The 16,673-nt window shown below is 42.4% G+C and overlaps 1 protein-coding gene across 4 annotated transcripts in view; it reads left to right on the top strand.

Annotated features, from left to right (window-relative positions):
* eml5 (EMAP like 5) overlaps positions 1–16,673 on the top strand; it is a 53,602-nt gene that overhangs the window by 5,450 nt on the left and 31,479 nt on the right. For 2 of the 4 annotated variants that reach the window (XM_085143834.1, XM_085143832.1), the window contains exons 2-12: positions 2,895–3,054; positions 5,597–5,695; positions 6,078–6,146; positions 9,334–9,519; positions 10,082–10,217; positions 10,427–10,450; positions 11,677–11,878; positions 12,131–12,268; positions 12,388–12,644; positions 12,935–13,147; positions 13,233–13,400. In XM_085143834.1, coding sequence (XP_084999960.1) covers positions 2,895–3,054; positions 5,597–5,695; positions 6,078–6,146; positions 9,334–9,519; positions 10,082–10,217; positions 10,427–10,450; positions 11,677–11,878; positions 12,131–12,268; positions 12,388–12,644; positions 12,935–13,147; positions 13,233–13,400 — 1,652 coding nt within the window. The remainder of the gene's footprint in view (positions 1–2,894; positions 3,055–5,596; positions 5,696–6,077; positions 6,147–9,333; positions 9,520–10,081; positions 10,218–10,426; positions 10,451–11,676; positions 11,879–12,130; positions 12,269–12,387; positions 12,645–12,934; positions 13,148–13,232; positions 13,401–16,673) is intronic. The other 2 variants (XM_085143835.1, XM_085143833.1) reach the window with 1 other exon arrangement.

Below are 16,673 nucleotides of genomic sequence, written 5' to 3'. Positions count from 1 at the left end.
ATGGGGTGGTAATAATAACAAGGTTTTAAATACATGTGTCTTTTCAGTCCTTGTGTTGTCCCAGTGTTGCATTTATTTTATATATATGTGTCTCCCTCACACATATATACAGAATCATTTATCAGTTCATCCCATTGAGTCATGAAGCAGGTGAAAGTTTCTGCATTTAGTAATAAAAATATTTCTTTGGTTTCAGAGTATCAATAATTGTTGTCACAGGAAGCACTACAGTGTATTTTTATATTTATTTGTTGTCCCTAATTCCATTGAAGTATTCCAGGTAGGATATCTAGGTTTCTTAAAACCAGGAAAAGACTTCATCCAGATGGGTGCGTGTGCAACACATAGCCAGGATACTCTTAAAAAGTCCCAGCACAATCACAAATGCACTCACTGTTAGTAGCTGCCAGGGCTACTCTGTAAAAGGAAGCTTGTTCTCTAAAGAGCTCACCTGTCGTACCCAATTAAGATCCTCCAGAGTTTAGTACAGTTACTTAGCACAATGGTATGATTCATCAGTGTTGTCACTGGGGTTAAAAATATATATATCTGACTGTTTTAAGTGGCATTATGAATGTTTTACACTGATGAGGTGGAAGCGGCTACACATGCTCAGATACCCTTATATTATACTTCACCCTTACCATAAACAGCCTAGATGTCAGTGATGCCTTTTTGACTATTATACTACTTTAAGTATTGTTTAATTGATATATGATGCATATATTGCTTCTGTGAATCCTCACATTCAAAAGAAATATCATTTACAAATGATTAGTGGTTTCTTGATAATTAAACCAATTAATTTCTGTTCCTTAACTAATAATTTGAGAAAAAAATAAAATGACAATTTTGGTTCTATTTTTGTAACGTCACTAAATTTCTGTAAGAGAATCTTTGCCCCAATCGTCATCCTTTTCTTCATCCTTTTCGCTGTCTTTTAGACTATCTAATCAAGAAGAGCACTACTCTACATACCTGCTGCTTACTTTATCTTTTCTATTTTTAGTTTTAGGAGCAAGCTGATGGATTAAAAACACTTTGCAGTATCCTGGGAAATATCCTCTACTATATAGACCTTCTGAAATGTCCTAATCCGCTGCTTCTTTTTAATCCAGTGTAGGGAAAATCAGACAAAGAAAACTACTGCTGCATGTGTCTCAGGAGCGTACTTTAAAATGAGGATCAATTGTGGCCTCCTGTACTTTAATGGGCTCTGTTCATGGGGTTTCCTATCTTTCTTGCAAACCAAGCGTATCGTTCCTGTGCTCTATTTTTGCATCCTCACTGTCAGAAATCAGCTATATCTATAAAAAAACAGGGAGTTAAATCGCTGCTCTGTTTGCCGTATAGCTCGTTTTGTACTACAGCATTATGCAGATGGAGGACAGATGCATCAAACAGCCGTAGCCTATATCAAACAGGAGAACCGTGGAAATGCACTGCAGGCAGAGTCATTAGTGATGGCATTTAACAAGCTCTTCAGCTGACAGGAATGTAAGGGAAACAGTCTGGTTGTAGCTGGCTCGAAGACTGCATTTGATTTTCACGCTGTAAAGGGGACCTACCACATTTTAACTACGGGATAGGAGTTATAAGTATCAGCACTTCCTTTTTTTGGTGACTCCAAAAATGTTGGAAGTTTTCATCTTCATTAATCATGTTTTACGTCAACACACCAGACAGATTTACCGCAAAGTACCTGGTCATGCCAAAGCAGTTTTCTCTGCTGTCTGTCTGCATCTCAGTATTTCTCTCTTCCTCTGAATGCTATTTTTAGCTGCTTTGCTCAGATTATATAATTCATAAAAAGTAAGATGAGAAATTGTGCCAAGTTGGAGAGAGGTTCAACGAAGACGGTGGCGTAGCCGGGGCAAAGGGAGAGAAAAAGCAGAGAGGGCTGAAGGATGACAAAGATCAGGCTTGTCACATCAGACCCACCTCAGCTTTGAAAGACGTTACACCACCAAGCTTTATCTGCTCTGTGATGACAGCGCATTACGGATGCAGATAAAGTGTCAGCAGTCAGGCAGAAAGATCCACACTGAAAACTTTGAAGGAGAAAGATGAGACAAAGTAGTTTAGAGAGTCAAAGTGGGCTATTTGTTGGGAGCCGCTTTCACTCAGCAGGTTGATGCTGCTCGGTTCGTGAAGCCTCGCTGGCCCTGCTGTCTGAATACACGCCAGGATTACAAATGCTGGAGAGCAGTTGGCAAAACAGGCAGTCTGATTATAATGGAGGGAGCTCCATCGCAGCGTGAACTATATAGGCCAGGACAAGGTGAGAGGAAGCCTTGCCCAGTAAATCACTCAGGCCTGCCTGGAACGTGACTGGGGTCTGGTGAAAGGATGGGTGGAGCGGGAGAAGAGAGTGACAGCTATATACAGCAGGCTGTTGCTCAGCTGTAGAGTGGGATAGCTTGTAGGTGGGGGAGGTACGAGTGGAGCGAAGGGGGTGGGGTGGGGGGGGTGGGGGGGATTATGTAACAGTGTTACAAACATATGCCCAGTGATGCGAGGAAACCCCATATGAATTAAAAAAGGTGAAAAGGGCAAAAAATAATTCAAGGGAGATTATGAATAAAAGCTGAGAAAGATGAAATTCACAGATTTGCCAGTGTTGCTTTTTATACTTTGATACCACACATGAAGCCAGGCTAAGTGTGTGTGTGTGTGTGTGTGTGTGTGTGTGCACTGAGCATGACTGAGTTAACTGAACCATGTCACTTCATCAAGCTGCCACTCTCTTTCCATTGGAGACTTAATGTGTTCATTTGCTGGGAGGGTGAATCCCTTGTCTGCACACACAACTACACACTCACACATGTACATGCAATCACGCAAAATAGCTATGCTAACCAGGTGTTTTCTCTGCCCGTTTTCTCTCTGCGCAGCTTAGCTCTCCATCCGGAGCGAGTGTTGGTGGCCACGGGACAGGTGGGCAAGGAGCCTTACATCTGTGTGTGGGACTCCTACACTGTGCAGACTGTGTCCATCCTCAAGGATGTGCACACACATGGCATTGCTTGCCTGGCCTTTGACCTCGATGGACAGGTACTGTTCTTGCAGAATAATGCAAATGTTAAAAGACAGTAAGAATCTGTCACATTAAAAGATGAACAGCGCTGCTGTAGTTTTAATCTTTGCAGACTTTGTCCAGTGCCATAAAATTTAGGGACGTTTCTAGGGAGCCAAAGAGAGCTGGAAGTGTCACCAGATAGCAGATCTGCAGAACTGTATGAGCATTTTGCAGCTGTGAATGCCATATTTCCTATTACTCCAAATGAGATTACTGAGCTGCAGTCGTATTGCATCACAGAACTTGTCAGTTTGCAGTGTTAAAGTGAGATAAACTTGCCGTACGTAACAGGCTTGCATCCAGACAATTTAGTTTTTATTCTCTGACACAACCAACCTTCCAGCAACCTCCTTTTTATCTTTTTTTGTCATTGTTTCAATCTTTCTCGGACTTGTCACCAGTTAACGTTTACACACTGCAACCTTCAGATATCATATTGATGTGAACTGTGAAAATCAATACAGAACAGGTTTTGTATTTACACGCCTTTCAAAGTGGACTTTAACATCCTATTTTTTTCAGGGAAGGAATATGACCCTGTGTTACTTTCCTGCTCGGGTGATGAGCTGGGGACTTAGATGAAAGGTGACAGTTTTTAAAGCCAGAGAAAAATCCATCGCTTATTAGTTTAGCAGCTCTATTTACCCTCCATCGCTCCCCCTTCCTGGATCAGAGGAAGTGAGAGCTGACCTCAGAGCAATCTAGAATAAATCCCTGGTGCCATTACCCTGTCCATCTATTATAGCAATATAAAAAAAGTACACTGATATTTGACACTTCCTTCTCTCCGAGATATTACAGCATTACTGATATTACTGAGTCTTTTATTCTGTTTTAGACAATTTCTGCATGCCAGATTATGCTGTGATCAAGGGTTTTTGCAAACAATTATTATGTGGTTTCATCTGTGATTTGAGATTTTAGGTGGTTGCTAGGTGATGTGATGATTTCATAATATATAACACATCATTTTGTGGATATAAATTAGATAATTTTTGATTGAAAAAAAATCACCCAATTAGTTTTTAAGGTTTTATACATAAATGTATAAATGCTATAGATTTTAGGCCTGGGTTAGTGGTTGCTAGACTTTATGATTATGTCATAACATCTGACATGCCTGAGAGACTAAGATGTAACTGTGTGCCAGTTTTAGTTGCTCAACTAAAATAGTGATTTTGTGTCACAGTCACATTATTAGCATTTTGGCATGTTGGAATGTTTTTTGGTGCCAGAAATCACTATATTTAAGGAAGAAGGTGGAGTAGAAAGTTCAGCAAACAAGTTAGCTAGCTGGAGCTATATACTCTTACACAGAGACACTCATTGAATAACAGTATCATTATTAATATTGATAGGAGTGTCAAATTATTTGATTTAAAATTCTCCACAAGACAAGTCTGTGTCTTTTTATGCAATCTACGTGTGATCACAGCGTTCTTGCAGCAACCATAAAGTTGTTTGGGACAGCGCTGTATAACTCCTTGCTACCAGTTTTACCTAGCAACAGCCAGCAATCTTTGTATGCTGACATCCTTTCAATATCAATATGGGGAAATATAGCTGGTATAATGTTAACCATCTTAGCCGTCTTACTTTAGCATGCTAGCATGCTATAACATTTATGAACTTATAGATTCTTTAACATATCATTAATACCAGATATTTGGGCATAAAGGATTTTGAACTGTGTTCCAAAAAAAGGGATTGAGTTACAGTATTTAAAAAAAACTAATTTAATTACCGTCCATACCAATAAGAACTATTTTAAAATGATAAAATGTTTGCCTCAGTCCATGTTGTTAAGTCTCATTAACCCCAAACCAGCAAAATTTGTGTTAGTGTTGTGAAGGGATCCTTGCCAAAAAGGCTCCAATAGCACCAAAACTTTTGATGATCAAAAAACCCCAAGTCATTCTAGGTTTTTATTGTTATGAATGAATATCTGTACAACTACTTACAGAGATTCATCTAATAACTGCTGAGCGAGACCCGTCGACAGTACATCCCTAGAGCTACGCCACTACCGCTGCTAAAACATTACTTGAGTTTGAATGCACATCTCAGCCGCCTTCATCTGCACGGTTCCACTGGGTTTCAACACTCGGGGCCTCTTTGCTCATCATTAAAACACTGGCTTTTCAAATTCAGTTAAAACTGTGCAAATACCTCACCAGAGACTTCTGTCCATAGCCAAACACTGATTCAGCACTGCATCGAAGATGTAAACCAAGCAGCGGAGTAGTGAAGGATTTCCATGAGAGTTGCTCTCTTCTCTTCTGCTCCACTGCTGCCGCTGCCTACTCACTCAGTCGGCTATAGGTGGCTCCTCCAGCAAAAGCACTCAAATGTGCTCACTGGAAGCGCCAGAGGCTGGACAACTGTTCTCTTCTGCTCTGTAGCCATTATTAGCCCTTTCACTGTGACCTACCATGCTGCAGTGGAGCTAGCTAAGTTTGTTTTGCAGTGATTAGTGAGAGTCTGTGATGTCTCTGTTTTTCTTTGCTCTCTTTACAGTGTTTGGTGTCTGTGGGTTTGGACTCGAAAAACACAATCTGTGTGTGGGACTGGAGGAGAGGGAAGGTTCTGGCAGCCGCTCCCGGTCATACAGACAGGGTAAACACTTTCCTCCTCCCCTTGCTCCTCCGTCACAAGCTCTGTATTGACCGCCTCAATTAGCTATAAATGCAGGATGGAGCACCTGCCCAACAGGGACATAAACAAGTTAGGCCTGATTGATTGTAAGCCTTCCAGAGCCCATCGGAGAGGGTGTACGTCTAATGAAAAGGAATTTAAAAAAGATGAAATACAGGCAGCTGTTGTTTTCTAATTCAGCCCACACACGTTATAACACAGGCAGGGTAAACACACACAGACACACCACACACTTTTTTTCCCCTTTTAATTTCCTCCTCCTGCAGCAAATGTGATTATTAAAAGTCCAGACTTGAAGGTGGATGTTGTGGTATTTAATGCATTGTGTGTTTTCTCCCTGCAGATATTTGACATATCGTGGGATTTGTACCAGCCGAGCAAGCTCGTAAGCTGCGGTGTCAAACATATCAAGGTACAGCCATTTCCTGGTCGTTTTATGCGGTGTACTATAGATGGCTCAGGCTTGCACAATATATGAAAACAGATTATGATTTTTAGAAGTTTTCATGGCGCCTCGGTTCTCCCCGCTTTATCGTCATGGCCACATCAAAGCCTTAAAATAGATCTATGCAAATTCGTTTTATTTCATGGCTATAAGGCACTTAACATAAGTAGGACAGGCAAAGACTCACTCTCTCTCTTCTCTCAAATTTGTAGTAATCTGCACTGCAGAGAGTAAAATGTTTCTTTTTCTTTCTTTTTTTTGTTGAAGACCGTGACTCTGCTACTCAGCTCCCCCTTTCAAAATCCCCATTCAACTCTATAAAAGCCCTCCGCTCTACAAACTGCAGCTGTGCTCACTTCCCTTTCCAGGCCTATCTCTATCACTCTTTTCAAGAGTGGCGCTCATAAATCTTCAATGAGTTGATGCAGGGTGTCTGTCTTCGCCAAGCCGTCCCTTGGGATGTGTAGTTGTAGTGTTCAGAGGAGGCTCATTTCCAAAACATTGGGAAAAGAATGAATCACGCTCAGATAGGAAATGTACCCTCTGGCTCTGCAAGGCTAAGTATTCAGGCACGCTTAAGTGGGCAATGCAGTCGAGAGGGGGTGTGAGGTCGGGGGGTTAACCTACTGTACGTTTTTCTCGGTGTCTAACGTTCTCTCGTAGTAATTACCCCCTCAACTCTTCCTCTACTGCCTCGATGCAGAAACTGCTGCACCCAACCCCCCCAGTCTTTGCAGAATCCTTTGGTCCTTCCCCGTCCTCCTCATCTCCTTTCACCCCTTCGGGTTGTCTGATGCCAAGGCAATCCAGCAATTGTCCCACATAATTCCCCAGCCCTTCACCCTGCAGACCATGTGACATCTGCTCCCCTGGCCTGTTTTCGCTCCGTGATTATAGCACTCAGAGCATACAGGAGATTTAGCCCCAGTAATCCACTCACTAGCAGGGAGGAGGAAAACACCACCTCTGTGGTGGGGACGCTTTCCTCCACATGCAGCTACTCATCACTTTGTGTTTTGAATTCACAAACATATACCCCACTTTATCCAGCTTTTTCAAAGACTGTTGTACATTTATGTTTTGTGTGTTGTCACCCAGTTTCTCCCAGCTGTTTGACTTCTCACAACAAAGCATTAACTTCCTGTGACGCCAAATGACTGGGTCATTTATGAGGAAAAACATCTTAACATTAAAAGAAACTCAGAAAAAGTTACCTAATTTTTTCAGATCATTTCCACCAAATCACATAACAAAAGCCCCTGGTTGGGAATCAGAACCATAGGTTGGCCACCAACCTTAAACCTGTGTACATAACATGATAATTTCATAATTTCAAAGTTTTTATTTGTCTGGAGTCAACTACCAACTCACTTGTGTATTTTAAACCCATGTGGTGATCTCACTCACATGGTGTTCATAGCATATAATAATCTCAACACACTATCACACCACTCAGATATAAATAGAAGCAGACTCACGTGCCTAGAACAGCATAAAATATATCCACAACTCACGGTTAGTAAAATGTCAAGGGTAGTGAGAGGGGTGTTGTTTTTGTGTTTTGGTCATCTGAAAGCCACAAAGCCACAGAGGTCGGCTTGAGTTCAGGTCAGTTAGCTGTCCTTAAAGCAGGCTGCCAAATAGTTGACCTCTGTTAGTGCAGCAGCAACATTTAGGGTCACTGTATTTGGGCAAGAGGGGGAATTGTGAGTGGGATGCAGGGCGTACAGGGTCGTGCAGTGCAGTAGATAATGAATGACTGACCTTTCTATGTTAATTACACTTAAAAGTTTTCCCTTGGGGTGATGGTGGAGGTAACCGAGCTAACGACATACTACTAATCCTGTGCTAAGAGGAGGAGCTCGCTCAAAAGTGTCATTGCCAAGACTTGATTTTGACTCAGAGGAGTCTTATTTTCAGGGACCTTTCCTCCGTGTTGTCCCTACCCCTGTGTGCCTTTCTCTGCTGCTCATGGGCTCATCATAAACCTCTCCAGCATCCAGTTCTCTCTCGGTAATTCTGCAGCGAAGGGATTAGCCAGCGCCTGTGTCTCGCTGCCTTATCAGTTGCGGGCAGGGAGGTCTGTGCAGTCACGCCGCATCCATCCCCACTGCTTCGGCAACAGGCTGTGCGACAAAGCCCCCTCCCACGAACTCTTACCAAACCCAGCACTTGACACACTTTCACCTGTGTCCCAGTATTTGTCACACATTTATGATTTTCACTATTTAACCTTCAACGAAACCACAAAAGCTCCCTAACTCGCAAATGCTCCCTGAAATCTCAGTGAAGAGCTCAAGACTAGAAAAGTCCTGTCCTGGTACGGTGTGTGCAAGCCTTAAATGACTGATGGCATCTGCGATGCTTGTCTATGATAATGAGTCCCTCCTCTTAGAGCGCAACAGCTCTATCAGTCAGGGCAATGGGTGTTAGTGAGGGTGTGACAAGCTGTCACTTTCAAAGAGCTCATTTGTTTATCCTGTTAGTCCCTATCAAGCTGCTGTGCAATCATTCGTGCATTGTCCGAAACACAAATATCCATTTTGAGTCAAGCTATAGGTTTGAATACGAAGCAGCTGTCAAACACATGATCAGGTGAAGCAGAAAATGGGCTGTCAGCGTGTCATTTTTCTGCCGCCTGCCGGTGATGAGTGTCTCGCTTTCACGTGAGGATGGCTGTGTCTCAGTATTCGAGACGCCTTTCCTGAGCTTTGTCCCTGTGATCTCATCTCCATGCAGACAGAGCGTCTCATTTTCACTCTCTCCCCCTCCGTTTGATGGATTTCGCCCTCAGACGAGGCCATGCCTGTGCATCCCAATGACCTTGTTCATAAATCATGAGCATGCGTGTATGTGCGTGTGTCTGTGGATGCTGATCAGGTGATTACGACACAGCCCCCACCCCCCATCGAGAGTACCCAGTATGGCATACAGAGACTTGGGGTGAGGTGTGGGATTAGGTATTTTGAGTTTGACTTTTCTTTCAAGGTCTGTGTGCGTGTGTGTGTTTTTTAATGGTGGTTGTACGTGTGTGCCAAAACACACATATTTGGTCCCAAATACTGCGTAATTGTGCCTTTGCCGTTTCAGGACAGGATTACACAGGGGATTATTAGCCACCATACTCTTCCACTCTTTCTGTTTGTGTTTGCAGTTCTGGAGCTTATGCGGTAATGCTCTCACGCCCAAACGTGGTGTTTTTGGCAAAACGGGGGATCTCCAAACAATCCTCTGCCTTGCTTGCGCCAAGGACGAAGTCACCTATTCAGGTGCCTTGAACGGTGACATCTACGTGTGGAAAGGGATTAACCTGATGAGGACGGTGCAGGGTGCTCATGGGGTAAGTGTGTAATCAGGGTGCATTGTGGTCTTTCGCTCAGGCGGGTTTTGCTTGCACACCTCCAGGTACATACAGAGCAGAACTAAAGTAAAAGCATCTAGTAAACTTAACGGGGTTCATAGCTATGCTCGCTGGATTTATTTGATTCTGCTCTGTAGAAAAGGATCAGCCTTTTCCTCCACAGGATTAAATGATATCTACGGGATCAACAGCTGGGTGAGGGGGGATAGGCGAATGGGGGAGGGGATAATAACTACAGTACATGTCCATTCCTGCTTTTTGGATGACCAAATATCTTACTAGGGGTTGAACAGGGGCAGACCAGACAAACAAGGGCATCAGTAGAGCTTTCCACTTAAGCTATAATAAAAGCAAACATGGCAACTTCCTTTTCTCAGTTTGGTTTTATCTCGAGGCCGCTGTAGCCAGTTTGTAATTGCAAAAGCCTTGTTCAGCAAATGCCTGGCTGAGGAGCAGCACTATGGAGTTTGTAGCTGAGGCTGGTTCTGTCGTTGCTCATTTACTGTGCAGATCCTCACTGACAGCCTGTCATTTCCTCCAGTCAGGGATTTTCAGCATGAATGCCTGTGAAGAGGGCTTTGCCACCGGGGGCCGAGACGGCTGCGTCCGGCTGTGGGATCTCAACTTCAAACCAATTACTGTCATTGATCTCAGGGAAACAGACCAAGGATATAAAGGTGATGTCAAATTTGCTCTTTTTTCCCATTAATTTGGGTACAGAAATGTTGCAGGTTAAAATTTAAACAACAGTGTGAATGAACAAATACATCTGGATTTTTTTAAAAGGCATTCTTTATATTATATTTTTTTTAATTAATTTTCTAACATTTTCTTCTTGCTCTCTATTTTTCCCCATTTCCTTTACTTTTAATCTTGGACCTAACAGTAGCTAGAGGTGAAAATAGCCGAGGTGGGTAATGTCATTGAGGGCGGAGTTAACAACCATGTCAGTCTGTTTGTAGCAGTCGCCACATTTGTTCTGCTGTTCCTCTTGTTGTTAGTAAGTTCAAGCACTGTTGCAATTTTTGCGCTGTATACAGACGTCTTCTACAGTTCTGTGCAAACGTTTTAAGCTCATACAGTAAATTGGTGATGCTGCCAATAATAGCCTAGTGAGTGTTTTTATTCAGTTTAGTTCCCAAAGTGTCCAAAAACATCTGAATAACATTCAAATGTCAGCATGTGGAGAACTCAACACCTGCTCTCAACCTGCTGATTTTGCAGTTTTTAAATATGTGTTTTACAAACTCAGACACCATGATCAATTAAACTTTCTCACTCAACTGAATTTATTTCCAAATTTAGGCTGAAATGCCCTTTAAAGGAATATGTTATAATTTATAATTCATGTTTTTCTCTTGCTTAATGATACAGAAACACAATCACCAGCTAATAATGCAGCAGTACAATGACAGTACTGTTCTGTCATTAAAAAAAAGTAGAACTGAGAAGAAAGTGCAAGATTTAATTAACGTGTTTAACAAAGCACAGAAGGTTTATTTGAAAAAAGCAATTAATCCATGCAAAATGAAGCAAACAAATAAAAGACTAAATAGGATCAATATTTATCTTAAAGTCATCTTCAGTGAGCTGTTCCGAGCATCGTGGAGAAGTCGTCACATTTTTTCCATTCATTCATTCATGTCTCAGTGTCTTCTGTCTAGTTATGTAATCCCAGACTGACTTCAGTATGTTAAGGTCAGGGCTCTGTGTGGGCCTCACCTTTGAGTTGCTGAAGATAGTTCTTGATGATTCTGCCTGTTTGTTTGAGGCCATTGTGATGCTGCAAAATGACTCAAGGACTGCCTCTCTGATGACTAAGAAACCAAACATCAAAAGTGGCTGAAACTTTTGTACAGTACTGTATGTAAAGAGCATTTGCATCCTCCATCCTATACTTGCTGTATTACCAAAAGTCAGTTGCAAATCGGCTTGAAAACATGTGCCATCCTTGTATTTCTTGTTAAAATCTCCGTCCTAGCCTGCAGATGGCTATTATCACCTCCTGCTTTTATTATCCCTGTTGCGTCTTTAATAACGGCTGCCTTTTATAAGTGGCAAATGTCTGTCTGCTTTCATGTTTGCGTGTTATTTCGGTTCATTTTTGGTTATGTTTACCATTTGTGTTTCTGACAGGGCTGTCAGTGCGTAGCGTATGCTGGCGAGGAGATCACATCCTAGTGGGCACACAGGACAGTGAGATCTTTGAGATTGTGGTCCACGATCGCAACAAGCCCTTCCTCATAATGCAGGGTCACTGTGAAGGAGAGCTTTGGGCGCTGGCTGTGCACCCAACGAAGCCTCTAGCTATGACTGGAAGTGATGACCGCTCAGTCAGGTAAAGCTTCAGCTTCCGTTCGTGCAGTATTAACTCATGCATGCAATTTGTGTGTAAAAAGTTAGTCCCCTCCACTCCAATACAAGTTAGATTTGTAATGATGTTGATCTTTTGGAGTAATCAGAACTGCCTGGTTCCGGTTGTAAAGTTAATGTATCACAGGAAAAAGGCCAAATATCATTGACTCTTCAATTTGCACTTTTTCATTCATTTCATTTATTCTGCATTTTTCCTGCTGTTATGTCTGTACAGGATATGGAGCCTTATAGATCATGCGCTGATAGCTCGCTGTAACATGGAGGAGCCTATCCGCTGTGCGGCTGTAAGTACTGATGGTATTCACCTGGCACTGGGGATGAAGGATGGCTCATTCACTGTTCTAAGAGTCAGGTGGGTATACAATTCGAAAGTTGGATGGAAAATTTAGATCTAGCTATAAATCTCCTCTAAATGAAGAGGTTGCATTATTTGGTGTCCATTAGCTAATACATTCCTCTGCTTCCCTCCAGAGACATGACTGAGGTGGTGCACATCAAGGACAGGAAGGAGGCCATCCATGAGCTGAAGTACTCCCCCGATGGGGCCCACTTGGCTGTAGGCTCAAATGATAACTCGGTGGATATCTATGGTGTGGTGCAGAGGTACAAGAAAGTGGGTGAGTGCATTGGCTCCACCAGCTTCATCACCCATATGGACTGGTCCACAGATAGCAAGTATCTGCAGACAAATGATGGCAGCGGCAGGAGGCTCTTCTACAGGATGCCAAGTAAGTACAGGAATATAGACTGCAGTATACACTGTGACTTAGGAGATAGAGTAGCTCATCTGCTTACTGGCAGGTTGGTCTCCAATCGGCATTTTGAAGCATCCTTGAACAAGATTTCAAATTGAGAGTGCATGTGTGTGATCAATAAAACACAAGGAATAAAGTGCATTAAATAAATTTCTGTATGATGTTGATCAGTCAAACAAAATATAGAAAAATCCTACAGAACTACCAGGTTATTTACTAAAGATGCTGCTTTGTGAGATAAAATGTTGCTCTCTTTTGTTGAGGTGGGAAGGAGGTCACCAATAGGGAAGAGCTGAAGTTGGTACAGTGGGCTACGTGGACATGTGTTTTGGGCCCTGAAGTTAATGGAATATGGCCCAAATACTCGGACATCAATGACATCAACTCTGTGGACGCCAACTTTAACAACCAAGTCTTAGTAACTGCTGATGACTATGGATTAGTCAAACTTTTGCGATATCCATGTGTAAAAAAAGGTAAATACTTTCTCATTTTATTACAAAAATGTTATTTATGTAAAACTTTATACTCTTGTTCTAATGCATTGTCTCTTGATTTCAGGTGCAAAATTTAAAAAGTATTTAGGCCACTCGGCTCACATAACCAATGCTAGATGGTCACATGACTACCAGTGGGTAGTAACTATCGGAGGTGCTGATCACTCAGTGTTCCAGTGGAAGTTTGTTCCCGAAAGAAAGTCTAAAGAAGCTCTGCATATAGCACCTCAAGGTACAGTATTGCCCTCACTCTGGCTTTATTTGCATCACTGTACTTACTGTAATGTGGCGCTTTATGTCCTTCAGAACTGTAGGTTTTACTTCTGATCAATCCATTAAGGAATATTGCAGCATTACATTTTAATGTAGGTGATGACTTGCATTACGGCTATTACTTATTTCATAAAATCAGTGGCTCCTGCCAACAAGACATCAAATTAGTCTGAGTGTGGAAGCCGGATGTCTACTCAATCTCCTCTTCAAACAGGAGGAATACTGTGTATAGCAAATTCTGTCTTACGTACTGTTCATTTTCATTTTACTGAGAGTTACACAAAAGCCCTTAGTCTCATGACAGACATTTTTAAAAGTTATCGAAGGGAAAGCACAGATATATTATTGATGGCTGAATTCCACTTATGGGAGTTCCTGCTCTTGTACATGCTGGTTTACAGTAATGGCTTACTAGGATACTTAATGGACCTGTGCCATCATTAATTCTGCCTGTGCTTTTCCTACTCCAAATGTCTGCTGTGATAACGGTCTGTAATACCACTTTCTTGTCTTTGTGGTATAAAAAAAAAAAAAAATGGAGGCAGGAGGTTATTACTTTGCTTTCAAAAAAACACTGGGAAAAGAGAGATTATTTGGCTTGGCTCTGTCAAAAAATACTGCTGCAGCACTCCTCCCACTGTCTTCCTGTGGTCCTAGCCTGTCTTGGAGGTCAATAGGTTAACTTCCCAAAGTGTTCAGCTAATGCGGCTCACCTGAGTGTTTTGACCCATTACAACTGGCCAATGAATTCATTTGATTCCGTTTGCGTTTATGCCTAACAACTCCACGGCACATGTGCTGATATTACTAGCTTCGAACAACATTTGTTTAATTTTGTGATTTTCCATCTTATTTAAGTGAATGTATTGCGTAGACTACTTGTCATTTGCTTTTCGCCAGTTTGTGAAAAATTGGGGGCTTGTCCAGGATCTTTTTTTGCAAAAGGAAACAGCTTAGTTGGGGAGTTTTTGTCTCACAACGTGGTCATGCTACGCTTAATTGTAACATAATTGCCTTCACTCTCTGGCTAGCCTCACTCACACTGGATTTATTAATCAGGGCTAAGCACACTTCATTTTGACCTAGCATCTTCAGTTCTCTCTCTCTCTCTCTCTTATGCACACAAGCTTTTGAAAAACACTCTTGACAAGCACCATGGTCCATGATTTTATGCATTTTGTGGCTTAATTGGGGAGATTTTGGAAGCATTGTTATTTTGTTCTCTCAAATGCGTTATAGAGCCATTAATTACTGATTATAGGGATATTTAGGGATCCAGCTGTTGTTGACTGTGCTGATAGTGCGCAAGTCTAACTGAACCATTCTTGGGGCCACCTTTGTAAGCCGACTGGGCTTAAGGTTCACCTAATCATGCTAGGATACAGTACCTAGTGCTCACACTAATCAACTGAACTACAGTGGGGCAAAAAAGTATTTAGTCAGCCACCGATTGTGCAAGTTCCCCCACTTAAAATGATGACAGAGGTCAGTAATTTGCACCAGAGGTACACTTCAACTGTGAGAGACAGAATGTGAAAAAAAAAATCCATGAATTCACATGGTAGGGTTTGTAAAGAATTTATTCGTAAATCAGGGTGGAAAATAAGTATTTGGTCAATAAAAAAATACAACTCAATACTTTGTAACATAACCTTTGTTGGCAATAACAGAGGTCAAACGTTTACTATAGGTCTTTACCAGGTTTGCACACACAGTAGCTGGTATTTTGGCCCATTCCTCCATGCAGATCTTCTCAAGAGCAGTGATGTTTTGGGGCTGTCGCCGAGCAACACGGACTTTCAACTCCCGCCACAGATTTTCTATGGGGTTGAGGTCTGGAGACTGGCTAGGCCACTCCAGGACTTTCAAATGCTTCTTACGGAGCCACTCCTTTGTTGCCCGGGCGGTGTGTTTTGGATCATTGTCATGTTGGAAGACCCAGCCTCGTTTCCTCTTCAAAGTTCTCACTGATGGAAGGAGGTTTTGGCTCAAAATCTCACGATACTTGGCCCCATTCATTCTGTCCTTAACACGGATCAGTCGTCCTGTCCCCTTGGCAGAAAAACAGCCCCATAGCATGATGTTTCCACCCCCATGCTTCACAGTAGGTATGGTGTTCTTGGGATGCAACTCAGTATTCTTCTTCCTCCAAACACGACGAGTTGAGTTTATACCAAAAAGTTCTACTTTGGTTTCATCTGACCACATGACATTCTCCCAATCCTCTGCTGTATCATCCATGTGCTCTCTGGCAAACTTCAGACGGGCCTGGACATGCACTGGCTTCAGCAGCGGAACACGTCTGGCACTGCGGGATTTGATTCCCTGCCGTTGTAGTGTGTTACTGATGGTGACCTTTGTTACTTTGGTCCCAGCTCTCTGCAGGTCATTCATCAGGTCCCCCCGTGTGGTTCTGGGATCTTTGCTCACCGTTCTCATGATCATTTTGACCCCACGGGATGAGATCTTGCGTGGAGCCCCAGATCGAGGGAGATTATCAGTGGTCTTGTATGTCTTCCATTTTCTGATGATTGCTCCCACAGTTGATTTTTTCACACCAAGCTGCTTGCCTATTGTAGATTCACTCTTCCCAGTCAGGTGCAGGTCTACAATTCTTTTCCTGGTGTCCTTCGAAAGCTCTTTGGTCTTGGCCATGGCGGAGTTTGGAGTCTGACTGGTTGAGGCTGTGGACAGGTGTCTTTTATACAGATGATGAGGTCAAACAGGTGCCATTCATACAGGTAACAAGTGGGGGACAGAAAAGCTTTTTACAGAAGACGTTACAGGTCTGTGAGAGCCAGGGATTTTCCTTGTTTGAGGTGACCAAATACTTATTTTCCACCCTGATTTACGAATAAATTCTTTACAAATCCTACCATGTGAATTCATGGATTTTTTTTTCACATTCTGTCTCTCGCAGTTGAAGTGTACCTCTGGTGCAAATTACTGACCTCTGTCATCATTTTAAGTGGGGGAACTTGCACAATCGGTGACTGACTAAATACGTTTTTGCCCCACTGTAGATTTTGGAGTTGTTGTGGACATTGTTGGGCACGTAGTTTGTCTAGTGCCTAGGCAAGAGCCAGGTTAACTTTCTTTGATCTTCCAGTCTTAATGTCGTCTTTATGTGAACTATTGACCCTCTTGGCTGTAGCTCCATATGCACATACAGTACATGGAAGTGGTATCCATTTTCTCATCTGATTTTCCTAAATGCTTCGGAAAAAAGTGT

Source organism: Neolamprologus multifasciatus, chromosome 19, assembly GCF_963576455.1.
Source record: "Neolamprologus multifasciatus chromosome 19, fNeoMul1.2, whole genome shotgun sequence".
Lineage (NCBI taxonomy): Eukaryota > Metazoa > Chordata > Actinopteri > Cichliformes > Cichlidae > Neolamprologus > Neolamprologus multifasciatus.
The sequence above is the reverse complement of the archived record's forward strand: the minus strand, read 5'-3'. Positions and strand labels throughout refer to the sequence as shown.